The 14,094-nt window shown below is 42.6% G+C and overlaps 1 protein-coding gene across 14 annotated transcripts in view; it reads left to right on the top strand.

Moving 5' to 3' along the window:
* The window catches only part of ABLIM1 (actin binding LIM protein 1), a 225,521-nt gene extending 214,023 nt beyond the window's left edge, over nt 1-11,498 (top strand). For 13 of the 14 annotated variants that reach the window (XM_030487231.2, XM_030487222.2, XM_030487232.2 and 10 more), the window contains 3 exons: nt 88-162; nt 3,377-3,457; nt 4,742-7,505. In XM_030487231.2, the coding sequence (XP_030343091.1) occupies nt 88-162; nt 3,377-3,457; nt 4,742-4,855 (270 nt within the window). In that variant the 3' untranslated portion in view covers nt 4,856-7,505. Of the gene's footprint in view, nt 1-87; nt 163-3,376; nt 3,458-4,741 lie in introns of all 14 variants that reach the window. The other variant, XM_030487219.1, reaches the window with a different exon arrangement.
* The last annotated feature ends 2,596 nt before the right edge of the window (nt 11,499-14,094 follow it).

Raw genomic sequence — 14,094 nt, 5'->3', positions numbered from 1 at the left:
TTCACCTTTGTTTTCACCACTGCTTGAGTGCCTTTACCCTCTGTGTGTGTAACCTATGTGTCTGATGTATACCTGTATCTGATGCAGTCCCTTCCGGATGGTCATGTCCCTGGAATGAGAATGGACAGAGGAGTATCTATGCCTAACATGTTGGAGCCAAAGGCAAGTGCAGATGTTATTCACTTTCCTTCAACACAGTGAAGGTTTGACTGTAAAATGCAGATAAAATATGGGAAATGTCTTAGTTCCCTTGTTTTTCTTTACCTCACCTCAGTCCCTGCTCCTTATGTGCCAAACTTCTCCCTTATGTTCTGGACTTTGCCTGTTACAGGTGTTAGTGCTCAGGCAGGCTGAGGGCAGCCCAGAAGTGTGCTGCTGGGGTTAAGGAGGCTTTACCAGAGGCTAAACAAAGATGCTGAAGATGCTCAGTAGCTAGTTCTCTGTCAAGCTTCCACTAGCCAAAACAGTGGGCCAAAATCAATGGGAAAATCTCAGGTCTTTCAGGCTGGAAAAGTGGTGCAGAATAGTGGCTCACAACACACTGTTGAGGCTGTCTTAATTTCAAAATTAATGCAATACATGGATCTTTGTTTCAAATTGGAAGTTACATAGTATCCTAGAATGGTTTGGGTTGGAAGGGACCCTTAAGATCATCCAGTTCCAACCCCTGCCACGGGCAGGGACACCTTCCGCTAGAGCAGGTTGCTCCAAGCCCCTGTGTCCAACCTGGCCTTGAACACTGCCAGGGATGGGGCAGCCACAGCTTCTCTGGGCACCCTGTGCCAGCGCCTCAGCACCCTCACAGGGAAGAACTTCTGCCAATACCTAATCTAAGTCTACTCTCTTTCAGTTTAAAGCCCTTCCCCCTTGTCCTATCACTACATGCCCTGTGAGAAGTCCCTCTCCAGATTTCTTGTCAGCCCCTTTAAGTACTGGAATATATATATGGATCTATATATAGACATATATATAGAGATACCTGTCTCTCTGGATCTGTTCTTTAGCTCTCAGAAGTGTTAGCCTGACACCCTTCAATAACATTGAATTCTCTAGAGAAGAAATTCTTCAGGAGATTTATTGGAAAAGAGGCAATGTCAGCTGAATATAATTTAAGATATTAATGAAAACGCTTTTGCAGCTATGTCTAGAGATATCTGAGTCAAAAATGAACATAATATACAGAGGGGATTCAATCAGGGCTGTGTTTCAAATCTTACAACTTTATTGCGGGTGAACCTTCCAAGAAATCATGATTTTGCCAGTTACAAAGATCAGCATTTCTGCAGTTGAGGAGCTCTTTTGCAAACCAAATGACTATTTGTGCTTCCGAGTCACCTCCAGACAAACTGTACAAGGCAATAACCCCAGCTTTTTAAGCTGAGACCCCAGTGTGATGTATATTTACAAGTGGTTTTATATATTATATACATAAGACCTTGGGGACATCCTCAACTCCTGAGTTACTGCTTTTTACTCCAAATAATTTCTTTTTCAGTGCAATAGTAATTCTTACAGCCACCACTGCTGTTGATGCACCCAGTGATTTGGAATGTTATTTTGGGTGACAAATTCTGTCAGTATTATTAGTGATGAAATTGATGGGAATGTTCATGAGATAATAGGTCACTCTGTTGATGGTTATAAAGGTGATGCTAGACCCTCAGCATGTGTGAATTGGCAGTATGGTTATTCATGTGAATGGTCCAACACTCATTTAAACCTGATAAAGTAAAAAGTCAGCATGAAACATGTGAAAAGTAAACTTAAGAATGACCAAATCTTACTAAATGGTCTCCAGAAAGGACAGAATTTGTGCATCCTGCCACCCCAGGTTGAGATATGCCTTTTTGTGACTATCTGGATATAAAATGTACCTATGACCATAGATCTTGACTTAAACTCTGCCTGTTTTAATATGAAAAGTTACATTTTAGTTTCCTATAATGCTGTATATGGTAATGGTAGCCGTTTCCAGTATCAAACATAAGCAATGTAATTCCAAGTAATAGACTTAATTGTACAATTGTGACAATGTCAGACTCTCCTAAGAACCATATCTTACGATTGGTATGTAAGCACACGTCCTTTAAATTATTACTACTTACAATAAACTCAGTGGTGTGTTCACTGATGCCTCAATCTTATTTATTACATTTCTGAAAAGTTCATTGGGATAATTGTTGGCAATGAAATGAACTTGATGGCCTAGTGCTGCACCAGCATTGTTTAGGTGGAATTTCTTCTGATGTTAAAATAAGGTCATTAATAGCATTTGGTAATAGCCCAGTTATCTCTCCAGGAGGGATTTGGTGGTCTCACTCTTGTTCCCAGTGGGCAAGTAAAACAAGACCCATCAATAACAGCCAAGGCTGAGCCAATCGCCACTGAAGTCTGCAGAAGAACTTCAGCAGGGGTTGGATGAAGAGTCTGGGGTTGCTGTTTTCCTACTCGGCAGAGACATGCAATGACATGGGCTATAGTGATGCTCTGTCAGGTGGAACATGAGCTCTCCTGAGCCATTCAGGCATTTATGGAAATGTGTGCTCAAGGGAAAAAATCCTAAATCAGACTTTTATTTGCCAGAGATGATTCCAGAAACTGATTCCAAGGCACATGGTTTTCAGAAAGCCTTTCTAAGAAACATTGCTTCTATTGGAGGCCCACTGACAGTAAACATTTTACTTCAAACAAAAAACCTATACACATAAAACAAAAGTAAAATAATTTATGCATTCAAGAATTAATTATTGGCCACTAACTGATGTGTGTAAGTTCTGGCCATTCTTTGCAATGTAAAGGGAAATCAAGGGAAATGTTAATGGGAGATGTGCTGGACACTTACTGTTCTGAAGCAGATGAAAGTGCATAAGACAAATTATATCTACAAAAGTATCTCCTTTAATTCATGTAAGTATGGCACAGCCAGCAAGCACAGCAGGCAGTTCTTTACCCCAAAAGGCAAAGAAAATAATGTGATGAATTCGATTGAATGCAGTGGCCCCCATGGATTAATGTCTTGCTTATTCAGAGTTGCTGCTTTTCTTTTCATGTACTTTCATCTGTTTCATCTTTTAAAAGTCCACTAAGTGTCTGTTTCCTTAGAGCTGTCCGCACTTTGGCAACCAGTTAGACCAGTGAGTAACAAATACATTTGCCTTAATAAACTTATACATTGATGGATGAGAAAGTATATTGACTGGAGAGTTCTCTGACCAAAGCCAGCCAATGTATTAGATGCACATTGCGGGGTGGGGAAGTACCGAGTACAGTGTGAGGCAGTTTGGTACTAAACAAGTTCTTGCTATGTCACGTTTTGTTCTTTCTGCTTTAGAATATAAATACATCTCTTTTTCCCCCTTTTATACATTGTTAACAGATTTTTCCATATGAAATACTCATGGTGACCAACAGAGGGCGAAATAAAATACTAAAAGATGTAGACAGAACCAGGCTCGAGGTAAGAGAAGCAAGTTCTTAAATCCCCTTTCCTGCTGAAGTTGTTTGTTGTTGCACACTTGAAAGCTCAAACATTGAAGTGTGGGTCCTTGTTAGACTGGGAAGATTTCTTAGCACTAAGCAGGGAAAGAGGAGCCAGACAGAGGGAGGAAGCAGCTGCATCTCCATGAACAGTGCTGGGCCAGGAGTCCCACATCTTTGGCTCTCTGCTCATGGACTGAGCTACTCACAACCCCACTGTGTTTTCAAGCAGTTAATTATATACTTGTAAATTGGTAAAAAGCCCAAAATTGATGTTTTGTAGTCATAGGATTCATACTGGAATGGAGCAATACCTTGTTTGATCTTGGATCATCTCTCAGCTAAGAGTCAGCCTCAGCTATCTTTGAGGATCAAAAGTCTAACTTTCTTTAACTCAGTCATGAATCCTGTGAGTTAGTTAGACTGGCTGATATCCAAAAAATATGAGGATTTAAATCTCTGCCAACAAGTAAAAACTGTTTACAACTTCACAGATTAGAAAGATTTAAGCAGCCTAGTGTAAGGCTGGGGATGTTGAAGTCATTTGTAGTTAGTTAATCTTCTGTGAAGGTGAATGGAAAGGGCCACAAAAAATTGGGGTAAGTAACCATTGATGAACGTTTTGAGACTAGTAGATATATGATCACTATCAGATTTCCATGCTGTATTACATTACTGCCAAACAAAGACACTTCCCCCATCCAGTGCACTCTAAAGTGGCCGAACAAGAAGTAACTTGTGCACAAGACAGCACCAAGAAATGTTTCATTGGCAGTAGAAAAATGTGCTGGACAGTTAGTCTGGCCAAACATCTTCCTTCTCCTAACTTTGAATGTAGCATGTCAACCTTCTGCAAAGCTCTCCTGAAACCCACTGTGTGTTTGAGCCTCCACATGTAAGCAGAGGCGACAGCTAAAGCCTGGGACAGGGGCATGCAGGAGCTGGGTTTGTTTTCAGGTCTGTCGCTGCTGGTTGGGTGACTTCAGAAGAATTTGTGTCTCTTGCTTATTCAGCAGCCGAAATAGTTCTGTTGATTTCCTTTGTAAACTTCTCAGATTTAACCAATTGCAAAATTATATTGATTGATTGAGCACTTGAGTTCACGAGGACTTGGAAGCCAAAGCATTGTTATTTCCTGCAATGGCTCTTACTCAGTGGCACGAAATCCCTAAGGCATTCCTATCTCCTCCTGTGTCTCTCTGGCTTTGACTGACCATTGCCTTTTCTCCTCTTTTTTTGTCTCTTTTTGTTTTCTATTTTAAAGCGTCACTTAGCTCCTGAAGTTTTCCAAGAAATATTTGGCATGACGATACAGGAATTTGACAAGTTACCTCTCTGGAGACGCAACGACATGAAGAAAAAAGCAAAACTCTTTTAATCTCCCCTTAAACAAACCAACAAAACAATGATGCAGAGGATATTGTATCATACAGTCCAAACTATTTGGAAGCAACTACTTATCCACCAAAAAAAGGGAAAATCACATAGCAGCACCTCTGTACACAGCAATTGAACAAGATGAACGTTTGCCCTCCTGGAACACAGGGCTCAGAAACAACAATGATAGTTTGAGGTGTCGACTTGTTACACGGTATTATCCAAGATAGGAAACTGTTTTGTTCTTCTCCCTCAATGATATTCCCTTTACTTCTCTCCACAATACGATGGACTTTATCGCTAGAGCCAGGAAGTGCCCTTAGGATGCCTTGTAGACTAAAGTAGTTGTAACCACTCCAAGAACTGGAAAAGAATATATATATATAAAAATATATATATATATGTATGCCTGTTTGCGTGTGTGCACACATATATTTATATCTATCCATCTATCTGTGTGTGCGTGTACGTATGTGTATATATGTATGTATATATATGGAGAGAGGAAGATTGATGCTCTGAAGTGAAGGAGGAGCCCTTTATAACTTATCCACATGGCCACATTTAAGTCTTTCACACAACTGTTTCTTAATTGACATGTTCTTTGTGTGATACCATCTGCAAAGGTATCTGCTCACTTACAGTACATACCTATTGAACTTCTGGAAAATGGACTCCTTGTACTTGTATATATTTGCTAGGATGTAGGAAGTGAATTGCTGTGTTCGTTGTCAGTCTTCCCTCTTCCACACTTTCTGCTTGAATTAACAGGGCTGGAGCTTAACCAGTCCTTTGAATAATTTAAGATCACTTAAGTAATGGGAATGATGGAGAAGAGTCAGTTTTCTTGTAATTTAGTCCAGGAGATGGGTGGATGGGGGTGAGAGTGACAGAGTGAGAAAATGCTTTTTTAAGTGTGCCCTGGTTCACACCCAGAGATTTCAGGACAGACTCCCTGCTGGTAGTTACTAGTACAGCTCAGACTGCAGTGGAGTTGAAGGATTGTCCATCAGCAGAGAAGATGGTTCTCTGCAAGCTAACACGCAAATTCATCCCTCTTAGGGAGGAATGTTTATGAATTAAAAGGTACCATCAAGGTGCCATGCTCTGCCAATAGAGGCTTTTTGATTAAATTGCAGTTGTTGTTGTCAATATGGCACAGTGCATGGGGCCAAGCACTCTTTTTAGTTAATGTAGTTTTTCACTTGTGCTTGGAAAAGAGGGCACAGACTTTTTTTCTTTCCTCTTCCTCTCTTGAAGCGTCAAAGCTCCAGCCTTGGTTATTTTTATTTCCTTTTGTGCCTGACTTGGTTTTTGAAGACAGAGTAATCATGCAAGACAGTTTCTGAGCTGCACTGAACTCCTTATTGCTTTTGGTCTTCTTCCAATATGCTGCAGCTTAAAAAACTGCCTGTATATACCTTAACTGCTTCTGGGCGAGTCCTGTACAGAGAAGGACATGAGCACCAAAGGAATAGAATGAATGCATTGTGGCTGGCAGGTCAGCTTTTTCTCTTCCTTGGTGCTTAACTGCCAATGCATACTGCACTAATGAGCCTGTCTCCTGATATGGGAGAGGGTCATTTAGGTTCTGTGTCTGTCAAAGAATATCAAGGTTTCATTTTTAATGCAGAACTTCTGGCACTGGAGACATCAGAACCTTTGTATTTTCTGTTATATGAGACACTGGTGATAAAATCTGGAAGTCAGGAAGGGGAAACAGTCCTGTGTAGCTGTGAGATTCAGTATCACTGTGTTGAGTTCTCTGTATCACCAAATGGCATTTCACCATGAAATGTGCAGGACAGCCCAAATCCTGCCTCCTCTTTGCTGGTTTCGGAAGTCCTGTTGCAACAGGTCGCTGTGGTTGGTTCCTTTGATAAAATCTGAGGTGAAGATTCAGTATATGAGAGGCAGATACAAGGGGACAGCACCAGCTCCTTGTCCCTAGAACCAAGGGAATAGTGAGTCTGTGGGGCCAGCTGGAGAGTGTGCTGCTGTGGCATCAGAGTCCTCACTGAGCAAAAGGCCTCAGTGAACACTGTGACACTCGCAGTTGTGTGTAAGCTCTCTGGATGCTACTGAGATTGCAGCAAAGATCAGTTCAACAGGTTTTACTTCATTTTTCAGAACAAGCATCTGAAAGGGTTTTAGAGGAACACTGGGAAGCAAATGGGAATGTTAGTGACACTGGCAGCTTGAGACGCACTTTTGAGTGACTGCTGAAACCAAATCCATACAATGAAAGAACAGCTGTATTCTGCAGTCACAGGCTTTGTGAATGCTGGAGGCTCAGAAATTCAGTGTTTGCCACCTGCAAGGTGCGGCTTAACTTTGAGGTGAATATTTGAGTTTTAATGCATTGAAAGTATTAAAATTCTCCAAATTCTGTCAGCCCACATCCTGTGGACAATACTGTACTGCTGCCTCTCAAACATGCTTGGCATTACAGGTCTTTTAGTCCACATCACCTTGACAATAAACCTTTTTAATCCAAAGACTTGCTCTCTCAAGGATGTGAGCTGCCAGTCTGCATTTTTCTTTCCCCATCTCTAGATTACTATAGCATATGAATACACTACCCAATCATCTCAGAAATGAGTAAGCCAGGTTGTTTTCTCTCCTCTCCAAAAAGAAAGACAAAAGAAGATTATAAACCAGCCTCATAGCCTGTGAAGAATGACAGAGTAATTTGTATCTGCCTCAGCAATGGAGAATTTAAATCTGCAACTGCAGCTTGGGAGGGAATGAAGAGAAGCCAGCTTATATGCTGCAGAATCAATTAATCTCTAACTGCATTTTTGGACTAGTGCTGGTTCACATCTCACTTGCGTAGTCAGTCAGTTCATGGCCCTCTGCACTAGACTTAATACTGCTTTATTTCCGATTGAGAACACTAAGGGTTTTCTGAGCTTCCATTTCATGCTTGCAGTTAATTCCCCTGAACTATTCCCAACCATAGGCACACCCCAAGAGATCGCCAGTCCATCAAACCCATGCTGCAGCCAGCCCCAGGGTGTGGAGTGTGTTTTCTGCAGTGGACTGTTAGTGAATGTCACTGCAACACTTTCTGTTCTTTCATCTGATCTTCACACCTAATGAAAACAGAAACGTAGCCACAGGGAGAATTTTCTGTGTAAGCAATGAGTCATTTTCCTAGTATCAATCAAAGCAGCACTGTCTTGGGAAACTCTTTGTAATTCCCCTCTTCAATATTCCCTTGAGACATGTCAGGGGTTGGACTTAGATGATCTTTAAAAGTCCCTTCCAACCCAAACCATTCTATGATTCTATGAATATGCCTTAAGTGCATGCTTGCATTCTTCACGCAAAGCATCTGAGGTTCTGATAAAGTCCTATCAAACTCAGTGTTGTCAACAGAACATCATTGCCAAGAGGACTGAAAACCGATTGCTTTTGTCTTGGTTTTTCCCCTTTTCTGCTCTAAGAGTGATGTAAGAGCCAAGACCTGTCAAAACATTGCAAAATAACCACACGTGTGCAAACTAGGATTAGGTACACGTGCCGGTTCTCAACCACAGGTGCACATGTAGCACGCACACTCCTCATTTGGAGTTGAGATATACTACATGAGTAGCTAACCTGGAATTTCCAGATAGTTCCTAGTGTTGACTAGGTGGCGGTCATTAAGTTATGAAGGTTGTCACTTAAATATGTGCTTGTATTTGTAGGGCTTGTGGATATATTGAGTGTGCAATATTGTGTGTGCAAAAGGCAGGGTCAGTTTCCCAAATCGTGGAAGTGCCAGGTTGGCCACAAGATGCCGTTTAAAAGGCCTCCTCAGGCGTATGTGAACATTTGCAGCACTCACTCCTGGCAGTGCTTAGATGGAAGGGTAATACCCTGTGCACTAGTATTCATGTTAATGGGGAATCCAGAGATCTGACTTACTGGGTTTTGTGCCCTCTTCAGATACTGGTCTGGTAACTTCCATATGAACAAGTAGAGAACTGTTCTGCATTCCAGTGGGAGCAGCTGGCCATACCCTCGATACCTGTGCCTTAATTTAATGTAAGCTCCAGTCTACTGTGAGTCAGAAGTTGAAATAAATATGCTGATCATCATCTCTGAAGACAGAATTAAGCCAGCTTGAAGAGCAGATTTGGAAATTACTGAACTGTCCACTGTTTCTCAATGTGATCTACTGTGGCCTCAGTTCAGGAAGCTGAATGTAGCATCTCAACTCTGCCAGTGTCCTATCCCAAACTCACTAAACTTTCTGTACAACTGGAAGAGTAAGTTCTAATGAAGTTTGCTCACAGAATTTTTCTTTTTTAACTGTTATCATCTCATGCTGGTGTCATTTAAGACAGGTTTTAGGGACATCTCAGAAACATACTTGTTTTCAGTTCGGTTAGTAGCCTTTCATTAAATATGGTTTGTGATGTGTTGTGGACATACGTGCAGTGTGCTGTGAAAGGTCAGACTAGGAGAACAGTAAGTTTCTTAATAGCTGTGTGTGGGACAAGATAGCTCTGTGGCTCCAGTAGTGCTTTTACTTCTGTCAAGACAGATGTCATCTCTCCTTACAAAGTCCTATAGTCCTAAGTCTGTGGGCCTTGCACTTAAGTGCTTGCTGCCTTTTCCCTGTTGCAATTTGGAAATACATGGCTTTCTCAGCCATGTAGTTTGGATATCCTGCGTGAGCCTGTGGTACCTATTTCAGACTGTGGGGAAGTGGAGTTTGGAGCCCGTAGCTTATGAGCATCTACACAGGAATTAATGGTATGAAGCTGTTACGACAAGTGACAGAAAAATTAACCCCCAGAACATGAAAAATATCAACACCCTCCAAACTCGTCTTGGAATGACTTATCTTGACTCATCCTGACTTAGGAGGAGATCTTGGCATATTTGGGCCATGGCCTTGTAGAGTAGACTAAATGGAAAACAGCCTTTTTCCCACTCCATGATTCACTGCTTTCCTTTGGAATGTATTTGTGGAGGAGGATGTTCTCATCCTGGAAGTTACCTATAGCAGTGAAAAATAACAGTCAATGCTAACGAGGATGCAATAAAACATGGAAACAAGAATATCAACTAATCTGTCCTGAAATGCCACTCATCTTTCCATGTCAGAGAGACTTTAGGGCTAGACTCCACAGCCCCTTCCCCATTCAGTTAGCCCCAGGTCATGGTCCAGTTTGTGCCCTATCAACACACCTGCTAGAGTCCAGCATAGTCTTCAGGGTAGAAGAAGCCCACATAGCAAGGGCTGCTCTTGATGATATGGGGTATGTTTTTACCCCATCACTATGTAATGAAGAGCTACTGAGCACTGTGAAAGTAGTACCATGCACCTTTCTCTTTTAATTTAGAAACACCCTTATGGCTGTGGGTTGCAGGACTGCTCTGGCTGGTGAGTTTTGCCTTGTGATTTCTCCCACACACCTTTTTTTGTGCTTAATGAAAGAAACAAAAAAAATCTATCATAATGCAAAGATACAGGGTTTTTAGTCAGACAACTCTGCTGGCAGAGCTATGTGCCCACATTTGGCAGGGAGAGAAAAAGTATTATTAACTTTAATGGAAGCATCAGTGCAGGAAGTGGGAATGTAATTGGCCATTAATGTTCTTTGCCTGTATGCAAAATAAATTATTTGTTGCCCAAAGGGCTTCTAACAGGGAAATAGATTTCTGCTAATGATTTGCTAAAAAATGCCTGTCCATGTGAAGGGGTAATACTTCCTCGTGCATTGCGGTCTTTCTTTTGAGGTAAAAAGAGATGGCTGAAGGCAAACAGTCACCTGTTTTGCCAGGATCACCACAGTTAATGCGAGTGTTGCTCCCTGGACTTGCAAAGCTGAGGTCCACAGGACCTTGCTGCTTTAGGCATTAGGAAACGAAGCATTTCAAGTAGCAGAAGCAGCTATGGGAATTCCAGCGGTGCCTTACCAGGCTGAGTCTCTAGCTCCCTTAGGTGCTTTGACAGGTCCCACTGGACACTTGCCTGGGCTTTTGTCACTGAACACCTTCAGAATGCACTTCCCCTCTGCCCCCAGATGCAAACCCACTGAAATCAGTGGAGCCCCTCACTGACATCCACACAGGCTGGAGCAGGCTCTTTTTCAGCTGGCGAGAGCAGGAAGGTGTCTGACCACTGTGTACGTGCACAGCAGTGAGCTCTGTGTGTCATTACTGAATCAGTCCTGTCCAAGCAGTGCAGCCTGGTCGTTGCTGACAACTCTTCCTGTAAAGGGGCCTTGCAGCTGGGGGCTTTTTTTAAGCTTTGGAAACTGAAACTACTTTTTCAAAGGGTTGTTTTTTGGGTTTTATTTTCCTTTAAATCAGTAGATTTTGGCAATAGGGTTTTTTCTTATTTTATTTTTCTTTTCTCCTCCCTCCACATGTTACAAGCCAGCGTTTTGGGGAGGTGTCCCTGTGTTTTGCATTCATCTGTGAGACAGCTCTCTTTCTGAGTCTCTGTAAAAGTGAATCGATGTCTTGTCTGTACAGTAAGTCTGCTTGTATGCATAATGAAAAGTTGAGCTGGGTTGCTGTTCTGTACAATTAGTGTTTCCACTGTCATATCGCAAGCAGCACATACTGCACTCCTGTGCCACTGTAATCTGCATCACTGTTGTACTCAAGTCAATGAATAAAGTTTGGAGCTTTATTCTTAATTGCTGGATTGCCTCATTTATTTGTTGGGTTTTTTCATCTTGCAGAGTTACATCAAAGTCCTCTTACAGAACAGGATGCGCTCTCAAGAAAGAGAGAGGTGAGATAAGAATGACCAAAGCAAGACAGATGAACAGGTACCCAGCCTCAGCGAAATTATAGCAAAAGATTTGAAAACGAATGCAAGGCTTCCTGTAACTAAGTCACTAGAAGCAGATATTCATACAAACCTCACAGGACTGTTAATTTTTTGTGGTCAATTTGCGGTTTAAAAGGACCTGAGATATCAGCAAGGTTAACTTAAGTAATGCTGTTACATCAGGCTAAATGGTTTCCTTTCTTTATCCTTGCGAGTTCAGCTAAAATTTTAGTCCCTGACTTCAAAAGATACTTACATGTCTTAGTATTTAAAATTAGGTGTTTGTTTTATTACCTGGAGTTTAAACCTGCCCAGCCTTAGGCTGGGTGTAGAAGGTAGGGGACGACGCCATTCAAGGAAACAGGGCTATAAACCACCTATGAATGTGCTGAACACCCAGGTCTCCAGCAGACCATAGTAGCAGCAGAATTAAGCACACTGCACCTCAGAGGAATCTGTAGCAACTCCTGTGAGTGCCTTAGAAGAAAGACATGTCAAAGGACTTCACTCGTTACTGCATGTAGATACCCCCTGGAAAAGCAGCCGCTCATACCCATCTCTAGGTGACCTGCCAAACATCATCACTGAGTTAATTTGAGCCTCCTGCAGTTATGAGACCTGGAGCAACCAGAGCTGGAGCCTCATTAGGACTGGCCTCGGGGCTTGTTTGTTAAAGGAGAGGCGGTTGGTGGTGTTACTGTTTGAAGTGAAGCCAACAGGGATCAGTCCTAAAAACAACTTAAAGGGAGTGGGAAAGAATCTTGCTTCAGGCCATTGATCATCTGAGCTGCAGCCCTCTGTTGAGGGGCAGCACACATCCTGCACAGCGTCCTAGAGCCTACAGAAAGCCCCTGCAGCGTAAAGGTATGTGCCCTGCAAATAATATGTTCTTCTCTTCCACTCCCCAGCCCTCTGAGACTTATCCCTGCCCTTGCCCTACGTTGATAGGCTGTGAGAGGTCCTCTCTCATCAAAGGTAGAGGTTCCTCCAGGGTTTTAATTCAGTGTACTGTGTTGACTATATCTGAGGACTAGTCTCATATAAGATGGAGGCTCCTACTCCTGTTTAGAGAGCAAGAGGTGGGGAATTCAACACCATGAAGTTAGCCTTTAGCAAAGTTCATATTTGCCCCATTCATTTCCCAGGCCAAGACTAGTATGTGTTCTGGAACTTGCACAAGAGCAACTCTTCTGTGGACAAATCCAGCAAAGTGACCTGGTGGCAGTTAGATGCTTCCTTTCTTTGGGTGGCTCACTCCAGAGGTTGTATTTTTGCTGTAGGGACAGAATCAAATCAGGATTGGAAAACCAGATTCATCTATTGCAACTACTGGAAGTATGACTCAGTGAAGGGCAGAAACACCACTTCAGTGGAGTATTTAAACACAGGCTTTTTTACTATGTTGCTGCAGTGCCTCGCTGGAAGAGCCCCAATCCTGAACTGGATGATTTGTACATACAGGGTGGAGATGACCCTTGCTTTGAACATTTAATGGGCAAATTTTCAGCAAGCCTATGGACTGCAGTAGGTCAGCATGTATGTTCCAGTACCCCTAATTTCTCTGTTTCCTCCATGTTTATAGACATTTCATCTCTGGCCACTTTGCAGCCCTCAGAGCTGTGAGGCCAGGTATGAACGAGCATGCAATAACCCATTTTCTAACCTCTTAGGACCAGCACTGAGAAACTTCAGGTGTTTTAGGAAACCATAGCCTCTTGTGAGCAAACCTTGGCTGATAGCACATGGTGCTGTGCATGTTACTGGTGAGAAGTGCTGGGCAAACCTGAGACAGAAAAGATGGTTTTAAATGGCTCCCTCTTCATTTCAACAGGGAGTCTGAGAGAGTCTTTCGAAGACTCTAGTCTTAGTCTAGAGTCTAAGAGAGACCTTTCTTCAAAAAGGTTTTTCATGGCTTATTTCCCCTTCCCCTGGACAACCAGACATCAGGGAGATGTCTCCTCACAGGGCAGGACCCCATTCCCCACTCGCCAGCATGCAGCCTCCAAGCACTTCCATGTTAGGTGCTCCCTAGGCATCTCCACACACTTAGGGAAGAAGGAAGAGCTGTGCATGGAGTATCTGCTTAAAAACCCACAAGTGTAAGTCTGTGATTTGGCCTTGGAAATTTAATTGGAAGTTTCCCAAATGAAGAAAAGGAAAAAAAAGTCTCCTTTTTGAATCAGTCTCAATCCATTGCCCAAGTCTCAGCTCCTTCCCTGCAGCAGTGTAGTGCCAGCCCCAGGACATGTCCTGCCAACCCAAGCTCTGAAGGTCCAAAGCAGCTGGGGTTCTTTGACCCAGCAGTGTAACAGTAGCTCCATTACAGCCTTCCCCAGCCCAGGGCAATTGGGAATATCACTGTGAACGTACTTCTATGTGAAGACCAAATTCACAAGGATCCCTTCCAGTCACGAGCCCCACAGTGTGACAGTGCCAGCCAGCCTAAGCACAATGTAATT

This window comes from Strigops habroptila, chromosome 5 (assembly GCF_004027225.2).
Source record: "Strigops habroptila isolate Jane chromosome 5, bStrHab1.2.pri, whole genome shotgun sequence".
NCBI classification, from domain to species: Eukaryota; Metazoa; Chordata; class Aves; order Psittaciformes; family Psittacidae; genus Strigops; species Strigops habroptila.
This window is presented reverse-complemented; position numbering and strand designations above follow the sequence as displayed.